Genomic DNA, 27,984 nt, shown 5'->3' with positions numbered 1-27,984 from the left:
CTAAAAAGCAGACGCAGCATTAGAACACCTCCAGTGAGTACTGGCCATGTAAGTGTTTCCACTTGAGGCATGACTTCTTGCAATAATACGCAACTTCCCAATGAGATTTAGCTCAACTACATCATTTTCCCCCTCACCTTGAACACAGCCCCAAGCACAGAAACCCTTGAACACAAGCCCAGCACTGAAAAATTCAAGGAAGAATGTTTTGCTCTTGGTAGAGCTAGGAGATGATTTAAGAGTTTCCATTTTGAATACCAAGAAGCTGCAGAGGAGAGTTTGAGGTTTCTTTCTGTTGTTGGCCATGCTGCAAAACAGAACCCACAGCAACACAGCAGCATCACAGTAAGGGCAAAGTTAAAATATAAGAACCCTCTTATCACGAAAATGTCTTGGATCTGAAAACCCGTTCTCCAAGGGCGCTTTCTGCTAGCTGTGTGAGAGTGAACAGCAGCCAGGTTCAGGACCGTTTGCTGTTGCATACCACACACTTGTATACTCACCTAAATGAAGACACTATGGACTAATTACAAAAAATCTGTTATTCCATTTGGAATTCCTTATTTGGGTATTTGATTTTTGATTTGTTTTCCGCTGAGGTTTTTTGGAAGCACTAATGGGGTGAAGTTTAAATTAAATTGGGACCATCAGCATCCCAAAGACAACTATTCAGTAGCATGCATTTAACACTGATTGAATGTGATCACATGGGCTGCTTGGAACCACAGCTGCCTAACACCTCTTACACCTGAAGTACTATAAATGTTCATTACTAGCAATGTGAGAATAGGAAGCAAACCAAAATACAGCAAAATAACCCACAAAAATATTTAGCTGTGAAAGCTGCAGAAAAATGAAAGAATTAAAAGGTAGAATTTTCAATTCCCACAGACAGCTCCATTGGATTACTTCATGAATCACACTTAAAGTCTCCAGTGCTATTCGATGAAACATTGTAGTATTGTAGCACACAAAGCAAGCGACAAACTAACAGCTAGGCCACAATGCTATCCGAAATGAATCACTAATAAAATAAACTGCAACACTGCCAGCTGTCTTTGAGAACGACCTTACAATCCTGGCGGCTTTTGGAGCCGGGTGTGTCAGCCAGTTCAAGTATCTAGCTGAACTTTGGAAAAGAGGAGCACCTGCACCAGGCACCTCGGTGCTCTTTCCAAAATACCTGTTATAGCTCTAACTACAAATCCGGGGGTTGGGAGGGAGCGAGGTGTAGTCTTCTAAAGCTACCAAACCAACCAGCGAGGATTATTTACACGATTGGTGTGGTTTCCAGGGCTGTGCCACGGCCCTGTGAAACACTGAGGACAACAAAGACCAACCAAATCTGCTTATTTCAACCGTGCTGTTCTGGGAGCAACGTGATTTAAAAAAAAAAAAAAAAAAAAGTGGGTGATAATAAGGTGGGATTGTGCAAGAAAACTTGGCATCAACAGTGATGTCACCGATAACATCCTCGGAGTACTTGGGTGACCCCATGGTCAGCAAACCTTAATGTAAGGACTGGATGGTTTATCTAGGTTCCCATAATATAACTTAGTCACACGCATCTCTATTCTTTAAGACATTTGACAATTTTTCCCAAGCCAAAACAAATCATCAGATTCTAGATGGCTGAGTACTGCTCTGGGGATAAGTTTTGTAAAGCCATCGGTGAGATCTTTTACAGATAACGAATCCCCCAAAAGATCTTTCTGCATGCTTACCTTTTGTTTGGAAAAAAAACCAAAACAATACAAAACAAAACAAAAAAAAACACAAACAGGTCCCATTGGCTGACATATCTGCTCCATATCGAAGTCCCCAGCCTCTGAAATGTCACCAACAGACCAAAAGAATAAAGCATGACAGTTCCCAAGAACCATTGTTAGGCTAAAAATAATGTGATTTTAGTAATCGCTTGAAAGTTTTTCTTAGTAGACCTTAATTTCCACAAGCAGGCTCTGCTGCTTAGCAAGCATGGCTACCATGGAGCACCGTTAGACCAAACGCCTGTTTATCCTGAGTGACACAAACACCTCCAGCAAAGAAGACGTTTCCTCCTACTTGTATTAGGCAAAGTAGAATTCACATTAGTGAATTACAAGTGCAAGTTTCTATAAAATAAGCCAAGGTTGTCATGGGACAATTAAGATTTGCCGTGATATTTCACTCCAGTGAATGTTAATAACACTGAATGTGTAACGTAAATCTACAGTCCTAAAATCCATTATTTTGTCCAAGCAGAGAATCCCTTTGCTTAAGCACAAGTGTTAATAATTAATTTTCAATTAAATTGTCAGATTCTGAAATACTTTTCACTTTGTTTACATCATTTTAGGTATTCCATACCATGTTTTCATTTATATCAGACAGATTTTACATTAGATGTTACGCATTCTTTTAAAGCATGGGCAGTGCCAGCACTAAGAACCCCCTGACTGTTTAAGTCACTATTCATGTGTAAAGCTAAAAGCAAAGTGTATAAATAACATTAGAAATACTCATTACAATGATTCAGAATATGCATAATTCCAACTTTTCAACTGCATACTTCAGTTTTATAGTTACTCATATTAATCATTCCTGTGCGGTGTGTATCAAGACTACATTTCTTACCGGATTCTGAGTGCACCCTCATTTTCAGGAAGTTATGCATAGCTATAAAATTCACTATCGACTTATCACTGTTTGTGAGCAATTACCCTAACTGCTCGAATAGCCAGTGTATCAGCTGAGAAAATGACGAGGGCCGGAACACTTGCAGGACTACAGTCCTCACCCAAACTGTAAAAATGGTCAGCTCAACTCAACCTAGGTTCTCCTGCAACATCTAGAAACTACAGATAGTCTTTATCTGCAACAAATGGCTCTGCCATAATTACCTGAGGGTGTTACCAACCAGAGTGAAAAAGGGAAAAGACAAACACTGTATTCATAATATATTAACATTCAGATAATGCTGCAGGCTTAACAGTAAAATCAGGTTCAAATCCTGTTGTATATACAGGATATTTGTATATCCTGTCCTTTATACAAGAACCATGCAGACATGGCACATTTTGGCCCTTCAATTCAAACATTTAAAAGTCCAAAAAACTAGGCAAAAAGGATGGAGGTCATACATGGGATGAGGTGTAAAACAGTATAAATAATCACATACATGAAAGCCAATATTACAGCTTACCAACTTAATTACTAAATTAACTACAGGAAAGCACAGATCAAAGTTAAATTGGATAAACAGCGATGTACCGAATTCTTATCTCCGTATCAGCATGGAGCTCACGGACACACATGCAATAGGTGCTGCTTATGCTCTGGTATTGTTTGTGGGGCAAAGCAAGCTTTGCTGCACCAGGGCACTCGCTGCAGATGGTGTACTAAGTTAATTTACAGCAAGCTGGCTGCTGAGCACTCACTGGAATATAATTCTCATTAATTTCCCCTGACAGACAAGTAATGTTTTAAACTATTCCCCATAGAATTGATCACCAGTACAGTGCTCTTTGCAGGCAGAGTTTAACACCAGAGCAGGAACTAGCCCTGCTGTACGTACATTGTGCCGGTGCTGGTCAGTAGACTTTCCTTCTACTGAAAGAAAAGGAAAAGATATCAGCATTTGATTTCCCAGCAAGACAAAGTCCACCCAGTTTGAGGAAGAGATACACCAATGAAATAGCATACTCTAAGAACTTCTTTACCACCCTGCTGCTAATGTCCTCTTTTATGGCTTCACACTAGGTTCTTTTCTGGAGTAGTTGGAAACAAACGTGAGCAATAAAGCAGCAGATTTTTACCGCTGGTAGCACAGTTACCAGGTGTCTCTGGTAGAGCTGAAAGGATTTTACTGGGTAGTGCTATCACCCTCTTGCTGTGTACTCCTCCCATCCTTGAATTCTGCAGACTTGTGTTGGCTCTTGGATCTGAAAACCTCACTGCTCTGGCCAGGTCTGTATCGTAGCTGCTGTTTGCCCTCTGCTTTTACTCCCCCCTTCTTCATTTTCCTACAAGAAACGCCTAAGAACTTCTCACATGATGCAACAGAAAGCCCCATCAAATTTCTTTTCTTCTCTCTTAAAGTTACTCTTTCAGAAAGAACAACGGGGAGAAAACATCTCTATGGTATAACAGACATCACAACAAGTTGGCTTCAAAGTCCTTATAAATAACGTTTATTTCACCCAACATGTCCCCTAATCACTACTCAGTTCACTTCAGGAAGCAAACAAAAACAACCCATATTTACCATTTAACCCTTACCCTCTTTCCCCAGCAGATAAATTGTAAATATTATTACACTAGTACTTCTCAGCCTCATGTTCAACTTTGCAATATAACCCCCCCCCCCCCCAAAAAAAAAAAAAGGTAGAAAACCACAGGAGTGTGGGGTGGTCTCAAATCACACTCATACAGAATTAGCAAAGAAAACCAGAAAGATGAATGTGATCATACTTTCATTACACAAAGCTTATCTGTAAAATATATTTATTGTTAAGTGTAGTTTAAAGCATCAATATAAATTGTGCAAGAAACTTGGGCTTTCATTTGTTAAGCACACTAATCTTTGGAAATATGATTGTGACTAATGAGCTATGTTATGTGGTTTAGATTATTATTTTATTGCTATTTAGTGGAAGATCTGGACTCACAGAAGCTGATGGAAGAAGAAAAAAGAAAACTTCAGTGCTTTCGCACTCAGATACCAGCTTCTCAACCTAATCTTTAGGACAATTCTCTATTTATTTATAGATTACAGGCAACACCAATCCTATTTAATAGCTTGCCTGAAGCACATTTTTGTCATCACAAATGGAAGAAGGATCAAAGATTCAGTGTTCCCAGTTTGGGAGCTTCACCATAAAGTCTTCAAGAGCGTTCTTAGAACACCCACAAAAAGACTGCACCACTTCCAACCACTCAAGTGTTTAATTCACATAATGCATCATTTACTTATTCTAACAACACAGAGAGCACATCAAAACATGCAGCAGTAGTTGTTTCAGTTTTTCTTGGAATTCTCTCTCTCACCTTCTACAAGGATACACTTGTGGTCAAGTTTTTACCGATTTAACCAGATCCATCCAGGTATTGAAAAATAAGTAAAATTCTTCTAAGTAATCTTTCAAAATAGAACACAAAATATAGCTTTGTTCCAAAAAAAATAGATGCATGAATAACTTTGTGCATCAACAATGGTTCTTATAACAAACTGTAGAATTCATTGGAGAATAGGCACTCTTTCTTCAAAAGCGTTCAAGACACTTATATTTAGCTCAATAAAACTGATTTTTAATAGCTTTTTTTTGCTAGGCAAAACAGAACAGTCATTTAAAAATAAGTAGACTCGCAGAAAAGCAGTTCTATCACTGCAATGGCTGAGGTTGGAGGGGGCATCTGAAGATCACCTAGTCCAACCCTCCTGCCAAGCAGGATCACCTAGAGCACACTGCACATAACTTGACTTCCCCCTTAGAACAAGCGTATGTGGAAGAACAACGTAGCTTGTATTTTTGGCAGCGCTCCTCTTCAACATTACTCAGCATACACTGATTACGCTCAGCATAAAATCAAGGCGATGCTCTGTAAACCCCTGAAAAATGTCCATTCTGAGTTTCTAAAGACTTCTTAATATTCTCAACAGAAGATGGTCACTTCATGATTTTGGTTCCAATAAAAATACCAGAGCTCCAATTATTGCTTGATAGGCCACTTCCAATTTTAATCCATGTCGCTTTAAAATTTATTTTTAATAATTCATTTAAGCAGTGTTATCACAACATTACAAGGAGCGAATGAAAAGTCATTCAGTGTTTTGCAGGAAAAAAAATGAAAAACTGCTAAACATGAAGGAATAAATGCAACTCAACACAAGGCTGGGAATATAGCAGCTCTGAGTGCATAATACTCTACACACACTGATTCATCGTTACTTAACAGTCATAACAAAACTATGCCAGAACAAAGAATTGCCACAATATTTTTCTTTTCAAGGTCAAAAATTAACTTATGGGTGATCATTTATTATTTTCATTTTTTTTCCACATTCAGTTAGACTTTGTAGGAATAAGTATGTTTTAAGTACATTTATTTTTCCATCATGTCACAAACAATAGGTTCAACAGTGGTGATCTGAAAGAAATATTCTGTCAACTTTTATGCGAGTGTCACTATCAAGATGCAGCTGTCCAGCTACAGTACAGCTCACTTCTCAGAGTTTTTATTAGCATTAATTATTCTCCGTCGTGTCTCCTGGTTCTTGACCCTGTTTGCTTCATACTGGAAGAAAGATAAGGTAAATAATAGATCAGCTATTATCATTAAACAGATAAGTCAAATTTAAAAATGTAGACTTATTACTCAGGAACAGAAACAGTATATTTGATATATTAGAAATGCAGTTCATGTTGATATCTCTATATTCGTTCATTTTTGCTTCAAAATTAACATTTATTTGACTAAAATACTTGTTTCTAAGTTTGAGTTTATTAAGCTAAATAGTATTAGAACATTCTAATAAAGAAGATTCAGCTAATCTTATCAGTTAATCTTACGGAGGAAGTTAATTACATATCCATCTTAAGTATGACAGCTACACTTCTCATACGAACTAGGAAAAAAGTTGCATTGGTGCTGTTCTAAAGCACTGGTCAGGCTCTTTTGCTTTTAAAAGATATGAACTAATGCAAGTGTGTCTGCCTTCTGAAAAATGAATTTGTTGTCAGACTATTTTTTTAGTCTATTTTTTCACTAACCCTTTTTTTTTTTTTTTAAAGTAGAATGAGAACAATGGATCTTCAGAAATTTCATTTGTACCTATTCTATGCTTGTGAACAACCTTTCAGGTTCTTTATAGTAATACCATACTAATGTATATTTTAAGAAGGCAGACAAACATAGCCTTCAAGAAGTCTTTTTAATATAACGGCTTCAATGGAAGAAAAAAACATTAGGTCACAAGGAAAGGAACTTTGTTTTCCAAATCCGTGCTACAGTTTTTACAGGGTGAAAAATGGTATTTGACACAAGTATAGATGAAATTAATTCCCACAGACCAAACGAGGGAGGAGCAGCAAGAGAGGGGCCCGAACTGTTCTGGCTAGAAGGAACCTGTGAAGTGTCAGTTTCTATTTGCAGTATTTGCTTGGTTAAAATTAAGTATTTGGTTATTTTTGTATCTCCAAAAATAGTCCATGCCATTTGTTAAAGCCAGATACCCACCCAAACTGCACAACATGTAATGATGCATCTGAGACCCACCCAAGCTGCACTACGTGTTAATGATGTATCTGAGACTTCCACCCGGTTTCATGAAATACAAGAAGTGATTATTGCACAAAGTTTTGTGCAAGAAGCAATCATTCTGAACTGTACTCTGCAATTATTTCAAGATTTTTAATCTGACAAGAAAAACAGTGAAATAGTAAAACCTGTAAGGAAATCTCATCGGCACATATATTTACATCTTCACAGGAAAATACTGACTGTAACAGCATCCTCTGTGATCCCAGTTGTTACTTCCCATGTCAAATCTTGCCAAAAGTAGCAAGCAAAGGCAGAGATGCATGTTCCATTGATCTCAACATCATTTTGGGCCTTGTTCATGCAAATTTTTTTTTAGGTAAATTTGTCAGGTGAAAGTATAATTGAGGTTTCAAGAGCTCGCTCCAGAATGTGCTTACATATCAAATCAAGGCCTATTTATTGCTTTGTACTACTTAGTAAAACACAATAATTTCTATTGCACGGACTTTAAAATTTCTTGTATTAAATATTTAACTTTTATTAACTTGTTTATTTCTTACCTCTTTCTTTAGGCACTTCCGCATCTCACGGTCAATATCATTGCAATGGCCAAAAAATTTCAAAATGTTGTGCTAATAAGTTAGGGAGAAGAAAAAAAAAAAATATAATTCAAAGGTTTCTTCCTCTGAAGCCCTAAGCTTCTTAAAAGTCACTTGGATTTTGCAATATATCCTGGCTGTCTTTTCCACTTCTCTTTTCCTGAAAAATTATGCTTTTGTAACTTTTTTTTTTTACTGAGTAGCTAGACGTTAGGTACTTCTAAACATCATTTGAAGCATCCCTATCTTGCTGAAAGTTTAAGGTACTCACCATGTTGTATTATCAGACTGAAATATGATACCTACACTGGAGCCATTAAGTCTAAATGTAGAGCATACATTTTATTGATCTAGGAATCAGTCTTACAATTAGCACTGGCTTCGTTAACATACAAAAACTCGGCGTTCTGAATTCATTTGTGACTTACAAAGACATAGGAAGATTTCCAGGCATCCTGGAGGCAAAGAACTCGGTGCTTCGTTATCCCTGCTATGTGAAGAATGTGTTGTGGGTCCAAAAGATGCAGCCACTAGACTTAAGTGACTGAAACATTAAAACTAGTATAAAAACGGGATGGTTAATGTTTCTCCAAATATCAAAGTTGAAAAGGATGCATTTATCATCTTTATGACGCAGCTCAACTATAGGCCTTGAGCATACTTAAGTGTTACCTAGTTTTCATTAGGGAAACTGATGCACATTTCTGTAGCTGATGAGAGCCTAGATGGATTTATAGAAACACGCTGAACACTATTAAGAGTTCAAATAGTGGGCAAAGACAGATGTCAGCCAATAGAACATGACTGAATTTAGGAGTGGGTTAATAAAGTTTATGACAGACACTTAACTATGGCAGCGCTATAATTAGCTTGTTTATACCTCTCTGCTTTATAAAGGGCATCAGATGACACCGAAGCAGTTGCATGTGATAAATGGTCACTTTACTTCAAGCTAATCTTGCTTCTAAAACATTTATATTTTAGCCAATGCAGATTTAATATTTTATTCTATTCTCACACTAGTATGTCCAATTTCAAGATGAGCACTCCACATTTCAAGCTAACTCCACTCTTACTAGTGCATACAGTGAGTTGAATCCACATCTATTTAGGCAGACTCCTAAACTGTCAACTCTTTTTGGCTCAGATTATGAGGGGGGGGAATTGTTTTTCCAAAAATAGTTATTACTCCCATTACAGTGATATGAGTGCAAGACAATATGCATTTCTTTCAGCTGCCATCTATAAAAATAAGTCTTTTTAAGGCACGCACTTGGCATAAGAGCAGAGCTGTTAAAAAAAATAATCAAAATAATGACATCGAATAGGAATGCCATTAACCTCTCTCCACTAGATCTAAGACTTGATATAATGGGCAGGCCCTAGATTAGGAATAAAATAAATCAAACTGACTTTTGTGAAAATGCAAATACTGGACATACAATTCAAGATAAGGCTTTCCACCCCTCAGGAACATTAATTTAAATTATACATGAAGGATCTTCATATATAATGAATGCTGAAGGCCATTTCAGCATTTTGACAAAACAGCAGGTAGTCACTGATAACTATAATTAAGATCACACTCTTCAGATTTCAGTGACTTCAATTTCAAAACACTATTTCAGTACATTTCCTTTCAATTTTAAACAAAAACTTATTGCTTCCTTTTAAATGGTTGTGAAAGAAGCCATCTTCACTCCTTCTGTTCTGAGAGCACCAGCACAAATATGTTCTCATAGGCAAAAACAAGACTGACAAAAGCAATTCCTCTTCATGTAAAAAGATGAACTTCAAACCAAAACAAGAGAATATAATCATGTGCATGACTGTATTATTGCTGTTCCTAATACCTTCCTAAGTCAAATTGGTCACAGAATCCTTTGAATCACTTTCAGTTCCAGCTCTCTATTAAACTCAAGGTAGTCTAATAAACTACATTAAAAATACATGTATATTAACATTCATTTAAAAAAAAAAATAGTCAGCCGTTACTTTCAAATAGTAAATGAGTATTTGTAGATTCAGGTCAACACATAGGAAGCCCAACTATGTATGTACCAACAAGCAGGACAAATCTGAGTGTAGTTTCTTTCCTGATTGGCTGTTTTCGCAATTATGAAAATTCAAGACATTTTAAATATATATTGCCTATCAGAGTTTTATTGCCCTCTTAACTGACAGTGGCAGTCACTAGATTTGGCAATCCTTTTGATACCATAGTAGTTAATGTACAAAGAGTCTTCAAGCTTAATTCTAGCTACTAAGCACCTGTACAACATTAATGTTGTTTAAAAAAAATTCAACTAAGAAAAGATTAATAAAAAGAAATTCACTACAACCTCTCAAGTTGCCTAAAGCAACATTTTTAGGAAAACTAAAACTATAGAACTCAAGAAAGACAAACCTTACAATTAATATACCTTTTGATTTTAAAATTTGGAGATGTTCTACCCAAGAACTCTGTATCTTAGGTTTAAAAGATCTACGTAGAGCATAGGAACAGAAAGACAATTGTGTAAGAAATGCTGTGTGAGACGTCATTAGCAGATCCAAGGTTGCTTACATTTCAAAACATTGCAGTAACAAAGATCAACAAAATAAAATTGCTGAACAAACCCAGTACAGTATACTCCTTAAAACTGGATTTTGCAATTAAAACTGTTCTCTGTATTGTCGTCATGTAGAAATCATAAAAAATAGGTACTACTAAAGTTTTTTATACGTTAGTTTAGCTACTTTAAAATCAGATCTTCAAAAATGTTATCCCTCTTTCACCCAAACTTCTTCACTCATTTCATGTATTGTCAGCCTTGTTTTTCTTTCTGTAATGACTTTTGGAAAGATAAATTTAGAGTTCTGATCAAAACAGATAACCACATTATGAAAAATTATAAACATATCTGAACATGGAGGTGAAAATACTGTAGATTACATGTGATCTTATAAGCCATTGTATATTGTATTCATATCCAACATTTAAATATACTTTTGTCCACATGGAAAATAAAATTAAACTAACTTTTCATGTACTAATACATAAATATATCTGCACAGAACATGTATTTAGAGTAACTCGGAGAACTGGGTATTATAAATAATAACGCAACAATGCTGCAGATAACTTTCAATGCAGGGGCTGACTCTTCTACATCTGAAGTTTACTACTGATCAAATTTTTAAAAAGGCTGCTAAATGAGGGAGAGGAAGTTTCTGTCTTGAACCAATGAAGGAGCTGTAGCTGCCTCAAGACAATTTGCTATTTTACATCCTAGTAGGTGCCTACTAAGAAGTAAAGTATCCATTCACATTTAGCTTTCCAAGCACTGAACGTAAGGCATGCTGCACGCCCTGATCCCCGTCGACGCATCTGCTTATAAATAGACTAACTCATCTGGCCTGCGGACAGCTGGAATACAGAAATGCTGCAAGCATACAAAAAGACAGCATTTGAAGTTGCCTTTTTTGAGAGAGAAACACGCATGCACAGAGTACTAAAAGGCACAGAAATTATTTATTTTTATTAGATAGGTCCATAGTTGTCAAGCACTAGCACAGAAAATTTAAAGTTTTATTTTATTTCCTAGTGACATCACGGACAAAGTTTTACATGCAGTTGTCAGATACCTCTCCAGTGAAAGTATACTAGTTACATTTCCTGGCTGATCTGCCTAAAGGAGGTTTTTCTCTCTATGATCATATAATACTCTCACTAATTTATCTGACATTCATTTCCCATCCCACCCACTCTTTTCTCTGCTCAGAACTCCTTACCTCCTTGTGACATTTCTTGAGCAGACTGATAATTAGGTTACATTCTTCAGTGTGCAGATGAGGAGACAGGTCTGGATGCATCTTAGGTAGCAATGATGTTAGTAGTTCAAGGCCAAGAATCTGAGAAGATTAAACAATATTAAAATATGTATAAGTATAAAAAAGTATAAATAAGAGTTCAAGTTGACCACTTCAGAAATTATCACATATTATTATACAAAAAAATAAAAAATGCTGCTTAACACGCAAAGTTCATATTACACAGGTAAGGTAAGTAAAACCAGCACATGCCTTTTGTTTATCTGCAGAGCCCAAATATTAGAATATAAACTCTCAGTTAAACTTTTTGTGATCAAAAAGGCTGAACGCAGTATTTCACATGTGGCCTCAAGAACGCCAAGAAGAGGGGAATAGTAACTACCCTTGATCTGCTAGGTACGCTTCTAATGCAGCCCAATATGCTGTTAGCTTTTATTGCCGCAAGGGTGCACTGCTAAATCATGTTTAACTTCATGTCAGCCAGGACCCCCAGGTCCTCTTCTGCAGGGCTCTATGAGGCAGGAGCAAATTTGAGATTTTTTTTAAATATATTATTTTTAAAAATATTATTTTAAAATTATTTACATTCCATTTAAAAATATACATATTCCCAGAAGTAATTTTCAAGATCTTTTGTTGCAAGGGATGATAATGTGATATAACAATGACCGAAGTAATATGACAACTTTGTTGCAGAAGATCACTGTACCAGGGAGGGAAGTAAAAACGTCCAGTTTGTAGTAGGACAAGTAGACATCTTGACAAAATTCTCCTTGTATTAACCACACTGCCACTGAGTTAAATAGATCTCTTTTGGCTTGTTTATTCAGTGTTTTTTTCATTCCCCCTCCTCCCAAAGAGAGCAGCTTGCTAGCTGCAAGCATCAGGCAAATACCGCTACACCTTGTACTAAAGCAGTCATCGCTATTTTAACATTCCAACTAAACAATCTAAACATGAGTAGTCAGAGGTCAGATTTTACAATTGCAAACTTCCAATGTTCAGCTGCGGTGCTGGCAGCTACGATCTACTCTTCTATTCCTAGAATACTCAAGTAATATATTTGGCTTGAGGAGCTATCTACACTAATTTACTCAGTATTTCCCATCATGCGTTCTGCTTAACAAGAATTATATTCCCACAAGCAAACAAAATTTTAAAAATCCAAACAAGTTTACAAGCCTCTGGAGACCCACGAGAATACATTCGGCATCATGCCGCACAGACTTCCAGTCATTTATTTCAAGACTCTCCCCCATGCTATCGGGAAGTCTAACATTACGCTACGCGCACTCCTAGCACAGAAGCTGGAAACCACGCGAGTTGCTTCAGCATTCAATTCAATAAATTAACAAACGAGCCTTTAGAAATATGACAGCAGGAGCATGACTGTAACAGCAAAGTGATTAAGAACCCTGCTGTGTTATTGCCACCAGCTTTTGATTGCACACTGCACAAAGTCAATATGCTTTAAATTTATCAGTAGAATTTTTGATAGCACCAAAGTTAGCATTCCCTTGAGAGGGTGACCTGCTCAATGACTGCACATTACTTTAACACGTACGAACCCGGTTGATTATTAAACCTCTTTATCATTCAGCCTCTGACTGCTCTTCCTAAAACCGTCATCTGAGCTGGCTGTCTCGGAAGAAGAAAGCAAGGGTAACGCTCTAGAGAAACAGGCAACATGCACATCACCACGTGCTAGAAAGTCAAAGGGAGCATTTCAAGGAAAATCATTCTTTCTAAACTAAGATTAGAAATCACTGCCATGCGCACAAAGGTTTCTCAGAAAAGCTATCAATGCCACAAATAGGTAGCAATTACCACAGTTGTATTTCATCAGTTAAAAGCCTTCTAATGACACCTGACTCAAATGAATCCCCAATGGCACCTCGTACAGGTCACAAGACCAAGAAGCCACACCAGTTCACACATAGGTCAGTGCCCCTTACTTTATTTTTCATGTTACACTCAAATATTAAGATCTTTCCAGTTGTTACCAGATACAGCATGCAGTTCATGTAGGCTACCAGGGATTAAAATAAGACATCTTACAGAGGTCATGGAAGGCTTACCTGGAGCCTTCAAGTACTTTTGAAGTTCACGACTGAACAGTGTTATCAGTGCTAAATATTATATTTATGTTTAGGAGTGTCAGGTGAGCCAGCAATCTACGAATGATCACATAAGGCTAAAATATTTTTGCCAGAGGGGAATGACTAAAAGAGAAAAAGAGTTTCAAGGGTAACAAAAATATGTATGATAAAGGAGAGTACGAGCTGTTAGTTTCCTTAGTTGCTTTTTAATAATGCTGTAACATAAAATGAAAATAGCAAGTTGCCATCTTACTAAAATTTAAGTCCACATGGACAGAATTTTATATAGGTGATAGCTCATAAGGACACTAAGTATGAAAAAGTACTAAAAAAATAAGCAGAAAGACTGGGAAAAAGCCATATAAATCACTCTGAGGAAACTATTAACCGAAATGCTGGATAAAGAATGTCAGCATAAACATGAAATTGCTGTAGAAGAAATATTAGCAGTAAAGTAGAGGAAAAATATTAGGAAAATACAGCAATTATTTTAAGAGGAAAATGGACTGTAGAATGCTAAGCAAACATTAATATCTGAAGCAAATATTTGGAGAGAAGTATTTAGATGAACCTTCTACACAAACACACGGACATATTTCATTGGGTTGCAAAAAAGCGTTCTGCCCTTCAATGTGTTTTATATGAGATTCTGAATTCTGCAGTTTGTCCTTCCCTGTTAAAAATTACAGTATAAATTTAGCTAAATGATTTGGTTGAAGTGTTGTAAGAACTAAGACCTAACTGCAAATTTCTATAAACTATTAGCCTCTGAAGGTGGAAGAGATGGATAAAGATGATTGCTTTTGTCAACTTCCTCAACCAGTTTCTAAATCTACACTATCCTTCAGGGAAAAAAAGAATTAAAAGTGCAGTTCATCTTAAAGCGAGGAAAATAAAGGATGTTCTAGCTTTATGGTTTCCAATATAAAACAGATTTTTAAAGAATCAAAAGCCTTAGCATCTCTGACAATGATACTTAATTTCCAGTGATGACACTTTTTGCTTAGAAAAATAATACCTGGAAGATAATCCTCGCACAAGCCATCTTGAGTACTATGTATATCAAATCACTAAAGACTTCCTAATAGGAACCAACATATAAATTATTGAGAATTGACACCCATCCCTAATCTTTAAACCTATCTACACACTTGTTCAATATGTCAAATATTGATTTTTAATGCACAGAAGGAATGTGCAAGTATTATGGAATTGCAGATACCTAGCCAGTAGCCGGGAACCAAAACGCTGTCCCAAAAGAAGAGGCCAAGAACACCGCGTGCACTTCACTCACACGTCTGTTAAGACAACAAGATCTAGGATGAAGTGCTTGTTGCTCTCCAGTCGCTAGCTTCTCCTCCTGACCTCCTTACAGGAAATATCTAGACGTGGGGAGAAGGAAGGGGCTTTGTACATTCCCTCTCCTTTCCCAAATGAAGCGTAAGACCAGCACATCAGGAATCCAGGGAAGAAAAGAATACAGTTTCTTTCTCCTTTTCCCAGAATCTCCCATAATGAAGACCAATCAGTTCCCTGAAGTAGAAGGAAAAGTAGATGAGGTTGCCTTTTTAAGCTCACTGATTACCCTAATGCTTAATATTTCCATGTTTAGGAGAAAACTATTGAAGTTTCAATTTAGGCAAACGTTTTCCTCAGATTTTTTCCATATTTCATTAGAATGTGTTAAAAGGCTATTTTTTTTAAACCAAATTTTGCAATTTTTTCCATTTAAAAAGTTGCACGTGTAAGTCATTTATTTATTTTTTCCAAGTTTCCAAAGACAATAGTAAAGAAAAAAAGAAGCAGAAATTCACACAGTGATCACGAAAAAAAGACTAATAAAAGTAAAACGCAAATCCTTGTTTGTCAACACTGAAGATGAAAGCTGCAGCTAACTGCATCCTTATCATTACTCACTACGATCCTTAACCCGAAGCACTGAGCTTTCTACAGCACCACAAAACGCTTACATTTGCTGCACACACTCAAGTAACACCCACAGGGCAGCACTGCGACCAAGAATATACTAACAGAGGAGGGAAAGGCAAGCAGACCTACAAACTCCTAGAAAACCACTGTATCCCATGGGTAACATTCATTTTGCACTTTATTTCACTGTCCAAGTCGAGTAAGCCCTCACATTTTGGTCCCAAGTTCTCAGTTACACAACATTGTCCCCTTTTACTGGATCATTTGATCACAATTTCTGCATTCCTAGTATTATCAGTCATAGACATGAACTTATGAATGTTTCTGATGATAGCTCAGAGTACTCAGAAGATTCAATGAAGTGAGAAATCACAGTTGATTAACATGAATTCAAAAACCTGGGGAACTCTGATCTAAGGACCCTGTTTTCAGCTTTCAGTAACAGTTAACATCTTCTAGATCAGGGTATTCTAGTGTCATTCTATGCTGCTACTCTTACGTTGCCAGTAGGCACGCTGAGAATGACCCTTAGCTTGCCAACATTTCCAATAAATTATATGGTGAATAAACACCTTCACTTTAATAAATAACTTTTGGCTAAATCTTATAAAAAGTAGTCATGATCTCTTAAACTTCAGTCTTCAAAACCACACACTGGTTTTCCAATATCATATATTAGAATGGAGGGGGATTAATAATTTAGATACATATTTTTGAAGGCTTGTAAGCAGCAAGGAAACACAAAAAAGGGGTGTGGGGGAATGATACCACATTAAAATTTTCTTTATAGATTCTATTACTTTCTCTGAGCCTAAAGAATAAGAAAATAGTCTGACAAACAAGATTGAAATTCATTTTAACTTTTTCATGACCGCCTTCTGCCCACAATTAAACATCCTTCCCATTACTCTTAGCAGTAAATGCCTGTTAAAGTGAGATCGTACCCAATTTCACACTTACCAAAGCAAGTAAAGAAGGCGTTAGTCCTAATGAATGAAACAAGCTGCACACCAAATTGAATACCAAGTAATTTCCACTGTTTCATTTCTGACTAAAGTAATAGATCAACTAAAGCACAATAGGGCATTTTCGTCTCTTATCGATTACCTAAGGATTTATTCATACAACAAGCATCAGTGTAGCAAAGGTACAACTAATGGTATATTTTTATTACAATATGCAGTAAGTTACACTGTACAATACATCACTACATCACAAGAGATTATAGATGTGATCTCCTTCTATTCCTGCTGCCTTCCCACTATGAAGGATCACATTTTATTCTTAGATACTCAAAAGCTACTGATCATGATCAGCTTGGCTGTCCTGTATACATAAACCCCACGTTCTTCTTCTCCAAATTCAAGAGTCCTTATAAAAAGAGACCAAGTGGAGAGTTACAGATCACGTTCCTCGGCAGACTAATTGCAGCACTATCTTGCTACTACAGCTCCAATTGCGCAAATGCATATTTTCTTACAAGAAGAGCATTCATCCATAGTTTTCAGGCGTTTAGGTAAACTGGACTGCAAGATTGTGCTATTAACAGACCTATTACATTAGATTTCAGAAGGAAAATAAGACTATTCGGACAAGAACGACAAGACCCAGGGAGTATAAAATTAAAGCATGCCAAAAGATGAGGCCCTGTTGACAAATTCCTGTTTTGTGCAAGCTGCTCTTGTACTTCAGTTGCCTCCACCAGACCAGGCTTCACTTCATTGCTATTTCATTCTCTTCCCAATCAGGCAGGTAAGATGACCAAAATTTAATAACTAGCAGAATTTCCTTGCCTACTGTACAAGCATTTTCCCACTCGTGAGAGAAACAGATGAAGAGGACCACGCTCCCATCAGAGCACAACGCCTCATCCCTTGAGCACCAGGAGCTGCTCAAGGAAGCTGCACAGCAGTTGGCAGAAGGCAAACGCTGCTAGCGTTACACACCTCCGCTATAAGGAGAAAGGCGCTGCTGCCCCTAATTACCAGCACTTACGCCGAAGAGGCCCAGAGACACCCCACACTGCTTTCAGCCCGTGGCTCTCAACACTCCCAGGAGTCCTTAAAGTACTGCGGGGGCACGGGAGGCAAAGCCCAGGGAGCTGTGACGGGCAGTCCCTTGCTCCCTGACAGAACAACGGGGCTACGGGGAGCCCTCCTCGAGCCGGGACTGAAGGCGTGAGGCGAGCAGGGGCACCCAGAGGCCGGCCCCAGCACAGGCCAGGACCAGGACAAGGACACGGCTCCTCAGGCCGAGCTGCGCAAAGACACTTCCCCACAGGCCCCTCTTTCCTATAAAGGAGCCTCTCCTCAGAGCCTCTCCCCTCAGAGCCACCCCCTCACTTACTCCGCTCCCCAGGGCCGAGCCCCCCAGCGCCGCCCCACAGCACCGCCCCCGCCTCGATCCCGGCCGGAAGCCGCCTCAGTGCGCCCGGCGGGAAGGGGCCGCGCGGAGCGGGGCTTCCTGCCATTGGCCCTCCCGAGCGCGCCGCGGCGTCTGATTGGGTGCTTCGAAAGGCGGGCGGCGGTTGGCGGGGCGCGAGGCGGGCGCGCTACTAGTGCTGCTGCTGCTACTGTAGCTACTGCTGCTATTGCTACTGCTGCTGCCAGTGGTGCTGCAGTGGGCGGCATTGCGTGCCCCCCTTGCGCCCGCTGCCTGAGGCGCAACGGGTGAGCCGTAGCGCCGGGCTCCTGCCCCCTGCCCTGACAGGAGCGGGGCCGGCCGGCGCTGCTCAGAGCCCTCAGCACTCCCCCCCCCCCCCCACGCCCCCCTCACGGGTGAAATATTTAATATTTCCTTTAATCTTTCAATTTTTCAGGTGTTTTTCGTCATGGATGAGGTCGTCGCAGAGTACATCCGCAGGACCGTGCTGAAAATCCCCCGCGATGAAATCATGGGCGTGCTGCGGAAATGGGGCTTTCTGTCCGAGACCCAGCTGAGCGCTATAAACTTCCGTCAGACCAAAGAGAGCATTTCTCAGGAGGTTGTGCAGCTCTGTGAGGTAATCCTGCTCCTGGGGGCTGCCCGTCAGCGACCGGCAGAGCACGTGTTGGAACGCCAGTGGTTAAAATGGATTTTATTTGGCCATAATCTAGCATTAAGTAATAGGTTGTAGGCTGGGAAATGTCAAGCTAAGCTAGTAACAGCCTTAGTTTTGCACGGTTGGTAGGAGTGCAGGGTTGGCCCTTACTGAACATGGAAGTACGTGTTTGGAGCCATGAGGTGCATGAGGTAGTTTAAGATCACAGTGTCAGCTCATTAAAAAATGAGGATGTTTCTAAACTATAAAATGAAGGCGTTGATTGAGATGTCTACTCTTTATATAATGCTAGTGAAAATCTCTTTAATACAGGTAGTAACAGCACTAGTTTCTGTCTGCTGGAGCCTCCTGTATAGCATCTTTAGTGCTGTAGGAATGATCAAACATGCTATAATCATTCTTATGATTATCATTCAAGTCTTACGAGGAGCGGCTGAGGGAGCTGGGATTGTTTAGCCTGGAGAAGAGGAGGCACAGGGGAGACCTCATCGCTCTCCATAGGTACCTTAAAAGAGGCTGTAGAGAGGTGGGGGTTGGTCTATTCTCCCACGTGCCTGGTGACAGGACGAGGGGGAATGGGCTAAAGTTGCACCAGGGGAGGTTTAGGTTGGATATTGGGAAGAACTTCTTTACTGAAAGGGTTGTTAGGCATTGGAATGGACTGCCCAGGGAGGTGGTGGAGTCACCATCCCTGGAGGTCTTTAAAAGACGTTTAGATGTAGTCCTTAGTGATATGGTTTAGTGGAGGGCTTGTTAGTGTTAGGACAGAGGTTGGACTAGATGATCTTGGAGGTCTCTTCCAACCTAGACGATTCTGTGATTATTTTGCTGTGTAAGCATATACTCGCCATTAGCTCATATAAATATAAAATTTTGAGGACTTCCACAGTTTTGTATATTCAATGGTTCTGTCTAGAGCTCTCTGGGGCTATATATACCTGGGCTGACACTTGAGTGTTCTAAATTTCCATGCTGCTCCTTGTGAATTAAACATAGACAGGTTTGTGGGGTTTCTTGTGTTTTTGTTTGTTGTTGTTTGTTTTTGTTTTGTTTTCACTCCCATTTTAATGTCACTTGCTTGTTTTTTGGGGAGGATTTTCATAAGTTCAATTTCTTGAAAAATTTCCTTGTCTAGCACTATTTCCATTCTGCGCACTGCAAGCAGAAAAGTTTTCTGATCTGCTACTTCTGTACTCTGACTCTGGTGTAACAGGACTATATATAGTATCATAACCCAGATGTGACAGATACAGTTAATATTGATACATCTTAAATTCTGTAGCTTTTGTATAGTTCTCTTTGAATTTCATACTGAGATTATTTGCCACAAAAGGATTAAATTAATTACTAAGTTATTCTTAGGATCAGAATTTTAGAACTGTATGTTTTTGAAATACTTGTCTATAACAAGTAGTGTCATAGTTTCTTACATCTTTTTATGCTGTAAACATTAAATGAAGAACCAAGCATGTTAAAATTCCCAACAGTGAAATACTAGTCAACTTTGCATACCGTCATTAACACCCCTTAATTTTACTTTCTAATTGCTTGTACATCAGACTAGAAGGACGATGTTCTTGCTATTGCTGCAGAAGAAACACTTAACCCTGCCAAAATAGCTTTCATTATTGATATCTCAAAACCGTATTGTATGTATTGGGACCATCTTTGATGTCTTAGAGGAGAGCGTGGATGCTGTGGACCTAAGTGCAATGTGATTTAAACTACCTGTCCTGAGATTTTTCATGTCAAATAGCGCAATAGAGCGTTCTGGAAATGCAGGACAGTCACCATGCTCTGTCATTTTTCATTCCAGGAAAATTCTGCAGACATAAAGCAAGCAGCCATTCTGGACATAATTTGTAAGTAAAAATGAATAAAAATAACTTCCTTTTTCCTTTTATTGAATAACTTGCTAACTCCTTTAATTACATGGCAAGTGCCTTAATAAGGCATGGATGCGTTTGTTGGAAAAAGATGACATTTTAGATTAATCCTATTGAATCTGACCTTTTTTTTTTTAATTTCCAAAGTTCTAAATCAACAAAGCGTGTCTGTTTCTCCTAAATTCTAAATAGATGTCAACTGCAGTAAGTTACACCCAGAACACAGCTATAAACGTAGAGATTTCTCCAGTTTGCACTGAACCCTAAAATAAGTTAACATTTTGCTCCAATAGGGCATGACATGGCCAAAAACTGTCAGCAAATACTCCGTGTGGAAATTTCACTCCAATACTAATTCCTATCTTGATTAGAAGAATCATTGGCTTATATAACACTCTGCACTTCTCAGTTTTAGTTTAGATTGACACTTGGTTGTTTTAGGTCAAGTGCTTCTTTAAAACATTAAATATCCTTTATTAGTTGCTTAACTAAATTACAAGAGATCTTCCTATCTCTTTTAATTAAAAAAGTATTTGGCTTTTAGGTTTGCTATTGATGGTAGTTAAGAATGCTGAATAAATTATACTGACTTATCGGAAGTAATGACCTGGTCATAAAAGTGGAAAATGATTTGTTCTTTTAATTACTTTTTGATGATAGATGATGTTATTGACCAATTCCTGTTTTTCCTAGACAACAACATCTATCCCAACAAAAGAGTGTGGAGTGTTTACCAGATGAAAAAAACAGGTAAAGTACCTTTCCTTGCTATTACTGTCCTTAGCAGCTTACTGCAGTGCTGCCTCATACCATATCTTTTAAATAAAAATATAGTCTGTTACGGATTTATCTTTAATATTTTTCAAATACTTTTAATTTTAATCTTTCTAGCAATTATTGGAAAGTAATTACTAATCAAATAGTAACATATATAACCCTACATATGTATCAATAATGAGGCTCATTTAATATACAGATCTTCTAAAAAGGCTATGCAACGTCAGCATTTTTCTCCTTAATATTGTTTCAGCAAAACTGTGAAAATATCTCTTAACTAGTTCTTATAAACAGAATTCTGTGATATCTTTTTTTTTTATAAACAGAACTTATTTTCTTGTTTAACAGGGGAAGAAACAGACTTGTTTGACTTTACAAATTTCAAAAAAAAGTTTAAAAGACGACTTCAATCAGCTTTGAAAAATGTAAGAAAAAAATCCATTCTAAATTTGTTGCACAGGTTGGGTGTTAGTGGATTGTTTCCATAAGATTAGTGAGATACTTTTTTTTTTTCTTACAATCTGCATCAAAATGAAATGGAATTATTCATTTGGGAATAGTAAGAATGATAAGAAGTGCATGAGAAATAGGAAAAATTTATTGCGTATTTGTTTTATTAAATTTACAGTTATGCTGGAGTGAAATAAAATATGAGTTTGCCTTAAAATACGGCATTAAAAATAGTTTCTGATTTTAAAGTGACATTTTGTGATGGTTGTGAGAACTTAGCTGTGACATTTTATATTACAATGACTGAAAGATCTCTGTCAATAGCAAGAAGCAGTTTCAAGACTACAAAAATGAGCATGATAAGAAAAATCTTGAAAGGAGGTGCTATAATCTTACTGTTTTTACTGAGCAATTTGTAGAAGTCTTTCCTTTAGCTTAATTGCTTTGTTAAAGCCAGGGAGCAGAAGAATGCCTCTGAATAATTAATCACTTCTTGACACAAAGTATTCTCACTGGCAAACAGTAGAGGGCAACAAATACAAATCAGACTAACAAGTAATCATATTTAGTTCATAAAGCTCAAATAAGATTTGCAGTATTTTCATTTAAAGAAAGGGGAAAAAAAAGCCTCCTTTACAAAAAACTTTGAGAGGTGATATTGGTCCACATGTTCAAACAGTTTCCAACCTACTTGTACAAAGAGCTTGACTGCGTGCCTCCGTCAAAGCAATTTTTTTTTTGTTAAGGAAGTGTTCCCACTGTTGTCTCCCAGACTGAGTCAACGTAGAAAGCAGCTGAAAGTAACAGTAACTGAGGTGCAATTCTACAAGAACAGGAAAAGGAATACTCCGCAAAATTCTGACTGTGCATTGCCACTGAACAGTGGTAAATAATATGTTCAGGTCTAAAATAGCTAAGCTGATCAAAAGTTTAGTTTCTCAAATATCAGACATTTGAAATATTGCTACTTGTCCTCCATTTAAATAGACACGTTTTTGTTGTGTTGCTCTTTTCCCAAAAGACAGAATCGGGATTTTTGTAATAAGTTATTTCAGTTCCCATTGATATACGTGTTCTTCTGAAGGGGCAAAATAAGCCATAGTACAGTTTGAAAGGTGACTTTTTCTTTTTGTGAGATTATCATTTTCCTGTGGAAATTTGATTTAAATACAATCCTTACCACACTAGTGGGATTTGTTTCTTATTCAAGCAGTGGTATAGTATGTTGTGTTGGGTCTTGTGATTGCAGGCTTAATGATTTAATTTTTCTGGACACCTGAATGTGCATTTTGCATTTCAAGCAAAACTTTTCTTTTTCTATTCAGGTCACCATCAGCTTTCGCGAATATGAGGATAATGCAATCTGGATTAGAATTGCCTGGGGAACACCATATACAAAACCAAACCAGTACAAAACCAGCTACGTTGTATACCATTCACAGACTCCCTACGTCTTCATTTCTGTCTCTGTGCTTAAGAGCAACTTACCTCTGCTATGTCAGGTAGAGAACAAAACTGTGTAGACCCTGACTCCACCACAGTCTTGTGGATCTATAATTCTGTTAGCTTCTAAAAGGAAGGGTAAAGATTGGTCACTTAATGAAATCTTTTAATTTGCATGAGATTTTTCTCCCCTTAGGTCTTGAATTTAAAAAAAAAGAGTGGGGGGACACGACTCTATCTTTGTGACCTTTAGAATGTGCATCATGAATAAACTCAGTTTATTGTGATTTTTGCTGATCTTAAATTATTCTATTTTAATCAAATGTTAGGCAATATTCAGTTAAATTGTCTTACAGAAGTTGAAGTTAAATCAACATAGTTAACAGTTCTTGAAGTTAAACAATGTCAAGAATTAAATGCATGAGCTCATCAGGCAATGTTACTAACTTTTTCCATAAAATCGTGATGATCAGTGTTTGTAGTCTTCTTCATCTGTTTAGCAGATGCCTGTAGTAGTGATTTCATTATTTTATTAATCTGCTTTATTTATTTATGTATTTTTATCTGATAAGGCTATCTGATTATTTGGTTAATCCCCTGAATGCTTTGTAGATTAACTTAACCTTTGTAAGCATCTATGCAACATCTTTCAGACATGAGTCCTGCTAGTTAAAGAGCAGTTGCTCCCCTTGAAACAAAAACATCTCAATGTCTAGAAATACTATCTTTTTCTATACTATAAACACAGTGATAATTAAAGCTGATGTTAAAACAATTTTAATTTTTATTTAAAGGCACTGATTGTTGCTTCCAATTACCATGACATCCGTGAAATGGAGCTTCGAAGTCATTGTTTAAACTCCCTTAAAGATATTGTGTTTAAGAGATATAGCCAGGTGAGCCGCTTCACAAGTACATCCTAAGACGAGTCTTGCTTTTTGTTTCAGGCCTAGTTCTCACCCCCTAGCAGGGGAAAAATTCACCTCTTCCAAGAGATCATCAAGTTACAATAATATTGAACTACTGAGGTGGACAGCTTTTCATTAAGGTAACATTACAGTGGTGATGTAATTACTTGGTATCCCACTTACTCTTTATTATTCCTGATGGTTAAACTTAGTCTATGTGCCTGACCAATTCAATCCTAGGACTTTTTAGCATTGTTTCATTAGGCTTCTTAGAGTAATGATTTGGAAGCTGTTAGAATGGACGCTTACTCTGCTCACCCATGTAATGCTTGTAATTAGGGAAATGTTCACAAATATCGTGGGATGGGGATTGTTTACTCAAAATAAAGCTAGGCTTTGTACTCTTGTAGTCAAAAATTGGAATACTCACTTGCAGAACAAGAAGTGAAAAGAAATCTGGAAAGTTCTTTTCAGCTAAAACCTCTAAAAGCAGAAGTGAACTAAATTATTTTTTTTTTTCCTTTTCATTTTTCCCCAGAACTTCCAGACCCACTATCCAAAACAAGAAAAGAATGTAGCCACGGAAAATGGTATGTGTATTTGAAATTAAATAGTTTGAATGTCATTAGTTGTAAGGTTTGCACTTTAAAATATCTGGCTTATGAAATGAGATTCATAATAGGGAATGTGCTTGTGTTATATTGACATATTATCCATCCCTGGATAATATGGGTATCACTAGGAGAGGCAAATATTTTCCCTGTGACTGTCATTGGACGCATGTTTATGAAAGCAAGAATATGCAATCAGCAGTATTTCCTTTCCTATTAGCTTGTTTTCTTTCTTGGTAAGGAATGAGAATACACGTGATGCAAACAACTACCTTATGAAACAGATACTGATGAATTCTTTAAAATTATTTCCAATTTTTTGTTTGAGCATTCACCTGATCTGAAAAGTAATATTTATATCAGCTGGAATGGTTGTCTTTTTTTTGGTTTGTGTTTCTGATTATATTTTTTTCCTCTTTGCTTCCCTGCTTTTTCCCCTGCAGTGGATGTAAGGATAATTCAAGAAGACAAAAGTGAGAAAGAAAGAATACAGAGAGTGAATCGGGAAGTTTTTGGTGATGGTCCCCAACCCAAACTCGAATTTGCACAATATAAGGTAGTGAAGTAAATAAATTTTGCTTTATTTTTCTGTAATTTTAATATAGTTATAGCTACGTTAAATTGCAAATAATAAATACGGTATTTATTCAAACTTCAAGGAAGACATTTTAAAATAAATCAGTTAAAACTAGCATTAGAAACAGATTTGCATTGAGACTTGGTCAGAACGCTAGATCATGTTTCAGTCTTTCAACCTTGTTAATTATGCATTTTGACTTGGTTTTGTAGTAAAGCTAGACTTAAACCTGTTATGTTTTGAGGCATGAGAAATGATGGTTACTCGAAGTACATTTAAAGCTCACGTTACATATAACACCATCATTTAACTTCACGGATAATGCTGATTTTATCTGATAAACAGATACATTGGAAACTCTGAGAGATTCTTAATGATTTGCTGTGTTCTTGAACTGGCTGTCACTTCCACCAGAGAACTGTTTACCACAGGGTGGCACCCTCTGTTTTTATTAACAAAATATTTCTCCAACTAGAATCATGTTACCATTAAGAAATAATTAAAAAAAAAAAAAAAAAAGGTGATTCTTCTACCTCATTGTTAACCTGTTCAAACTCATTTGATAATTTCAGAGATAACAGTAGTTTCATAAACACTTAGTATGCTGAAACTTGCAGAACGTCTTTGTGACCTCGTTGGCTAGTAATCACTTTTGTACTTGACTCAAAAAGTTTGAAGATAAAAATTAAATATGTCTATTGTAACTGAGTTGAAATGTTACTTACAGCTGTAACTACTCACAGTGATGTACAAGCTATTTGGCATACAGCTGTACAGTTTTTGCCTCTGAGTGTGTCATGTCATACAGACAATGCAATTTCTTTTCCAATGTAAATGATTCTATGATTCCCCAAATATTACACCATTTGGATAACAAGCGCATAAAATGCACGCATTTCTTATGCTGCCTGGAAATTTTGTGTTAACAGCTTGAGACAATGTTTAAAAGTGATCCTAAAATGGATGTTTTGGAGAGAAGAGAGCCATTCCGATGTCTGGTCAAGTTTTCTAGCCCAGATCTTCTAGAATCACTGAAATCCTTGGCGCCAGCAGGTAAGTGTTCCAACTCTGTAAAATGCAGGAAAAATCCACGGAAATATTTTAATCATTTTACTTGCTTCTTGTACCTTGTATAAGAGAGTCTGCATGGTTTAGAAATGCATAGAAATTTGGTACAATAAAAATGTTACCACTATAAAACCTCACATCTAAACACATACCTGTTTATTCTTAACAGTTTACATGTAGATACTCAAGCTGTGTTTTCAATTATGTGACAATTATGAAAGGTAAATATTGGCTGAGTTAAGCTATAATTATCTGTTTCTCTCTACAGGTATGGCTGATGCCCCTCTTTCGCCACTACTCACGTGCATACCACATAAAGCTAGGAATTATTTTAAAATTAGAGAGAGGAAGGGTGTCCTTCCAGGAAGCTTTGTAAGCCCTTAATTTAAACAGAATTTTTTTCATATCGAAATACACAATTTGTTTGTTACTGATATTAATCTAAATAATAATAAAATTTAAGATTTTAAAATTCTAACTTATTCTTTTGATATTCCCTTAAAAGCTTTTTGTTTCTGGCTTCAGGCTAGCCCTTAAAAAATAAAAAGCCGGTATTTGTGAAGTTTAAATCATGATCATTTTAAATTTAAATGTGATGAGTGCTCTTACCTGTATTTGCTATTAGAAGCTAAAGCCTAATACAGATACAGTAAGACGTGTGTAGCTGTTCAGTTTACTGTCACGGGTATAGATGGCTACGGTAGTGTAGGTGGCCTTCTTATTTTTGCTGCAGTGCAGCGATGAAACGGAACACGTGCGCCATTTTAAATACGTGAACAATCCCATTCAAATAAGTGGAACTACGAGTCTGCTTCAGGCCAGGCATGTTTTTGTCTTAGTAAATGAAAATTATGTTTAAAGATGATTGCAGGGCATGGGCTAGAAGAGACTCTGGGAATGAAGAAATCAGTGAGAAGTTTCCATCTAGCTTTACTGCATTTTAATTCAAATTCAGTGTTTTTACTCACCAAGGGCAATAGCCAACAATAAATACTTAATTTAAAAATTATAGCTATTGGTATTAATCTCATGAAATATTATCTTAGAGGAATACAGTGAAATTGGCAATAATTTTCTTTTGAGATATTCCGTGTTTTAGAGTGTGTTTTTCATTGAAGACTTGATCCTTCTGCAATCTTTGCATGCTGCCACTTTTTTGAGCGTGGGGACGTAAGGATTGCAGAACGGAGATGGCAACATTCAGTGATGCAACCAATGGCTTTACAGTGGAGTTCTTTAGCTCTGGTAAACAGTAATTTGTTATATATAGATATTTTTATGTAACTTGCTGTATTATTTCTAATATAAGATATAGCTTTGGTCTGAAGATTCAGTTACAGTGAATGTATATTTGTTTCTTAATTCTGTTACCTGGAAGCTTATTGTGCGGGTCCTTTGTGTCCATGGATTTCCAATTCACTTCAGATATGTTGATATGAAGAGACAGTCTCTCAAAAAACCTTCATGGCAGAGCGTAACTGTTTTCAAAGGTTGCATGGAAATGTTTTTTTCATTTCAAACTGTAAATAAATGTGTAAACAA

At 37.2% G+C, this 27,984-nt stretch overlaps 2 protein-coding genes across 3 annotated transcripts; one reads left to right on the top strand and one right to left on the bottom strand.

The window, feature by feature from the left end:
• Nucleotides 1-4,468: 4,468 nt before the first annotated feature.
• On the bottom strand, nt 4,469-18,132 carry CMC2 (C-X9-C motif containing 2). Of its 2 annotated transcripts, none has more exons than XM_035543186.2 (4): nt 18,029-18,132; nt 11,616-11,735; nt 7,803-7,874; nt 4,469-6,276 (listed from the first exon to the last, which is right to left on the bottom strand). In XM_035543186.2, the coding sequence occupies exons 2-4, from the start codon at nt 11,694-11,696 to the stop codon at nt 6,202-6,204; spliced, it is 228 nt and encodes a 75-aa protein (XP_035399079.1). In that variant the 5' UTR covers nt 11,697-11,735; nt 18,029-18,132; the 3' UTR covers nt 4,469-6,201. The 2 variants fall into 2 exon arrangements, with proteins under 2 accessions (XP_035399079.1, XP_035399080.1); XM_035543187.2 differs by lacking the exon at nt 18,029-18,132 and adding an exon at nt 17,678-17,919.
• An 85-nt stretch (nt 18,133-18,217) lies between these two features.
• Nucleotides 18,218-27,979, top strand: CENPN (centromere protein N). Its single transcript, XM_035543188.2, has 11 exons — nt 18,218-18,351; nt 18,501-18,683; nt 20,539-20,584; nt 21,302-21,358; nt 21,734-21,810; nt 23,161-23,337; nt 24,073-24,174; nt 24,725-24,776; nt 25,241-25,353; nt 26,304-26,427; nt 26,711-27,979. The coding sequence occupies exons 2-11, from the start codon at nt 18,513-18,515 to the stop codon at nt 26,824-26,826; spliced, it is 1,035 nt and encodes a 344-aa protein (XP_035399081.1). The 5' UTR covers nt 18,218-18,351; nt 18,501-18,512; the 3' UTR covers nt 26,827-27,979.
• Nucleotides 27,980-27,984: the final 5 nt, after the last annotated feature.

This window comes from Cygnus atratus, chromosome 12, assembly GCF_013377495.2.
Source record: "Cygnus atratus isolate AKBS03 ecotype Queensland, Australia chromosome 12, CAtr_DNAZoo_HiC_assembly, whole genome shotgun sequence".
Classification (NCBI taxonomy): Eukaryota; Metazoa; Chordata; class Aves; order Anseriformes; family Anatidae; genus Cygnus; species Cygnus atratus.
Note: the sequence above shows the minus strand (reverse complement) of the source record. Positions and strands in the feature narration are given on the sequence as shown.

Excerpts from the sequence above, each read along its gene's own strand:
- CMC2 (XM_035543186.2), bottom strand. The coding sequence starts at position 11,696 with ATGCATCCAGACCTGTCTCCTCATCTGCACACTGAAGAATGTAACCTA. Across the intron at positions 7,875-11,615 it reads TCAAGAAATGTCACAAGGAG|CACAACATTTTGAAATTTTT; the intron begins GTAAGGAGTTCT and ends CTAACTTATTAG. Across the intron at positions 6,277-7,802 it reads GGAAGTGCCTAAAGAAAGAG|TATGAAGCAAACAGGGTCAA; the intron begins GTAAGAAATAAA and ends TCTTTCTTCCAG.
- CENPN (XM_035543188.2), top strand. The coding sequence starts at position 18,513 with ATGGATGAGGTCGTCGCAGAGTACATCCGCAGGACCGTGCTGAAAATC. Across the intron at positions 18,684-20,538 it reads AGGTTGTGCAGCTCTGTGAG|GAAAATTCTGCAGACATAAA; the intron begins GTAATCCTGCTC and ends TTTTCATTCCAG. Across the intron at positions 20,585-21,301 it reads AGCCATTCTGGACATAATTT|ACAACAACATCTATCCCAAC; the intron begins GTAAGTAAAAAT and ends TGTTTTTCCTAG.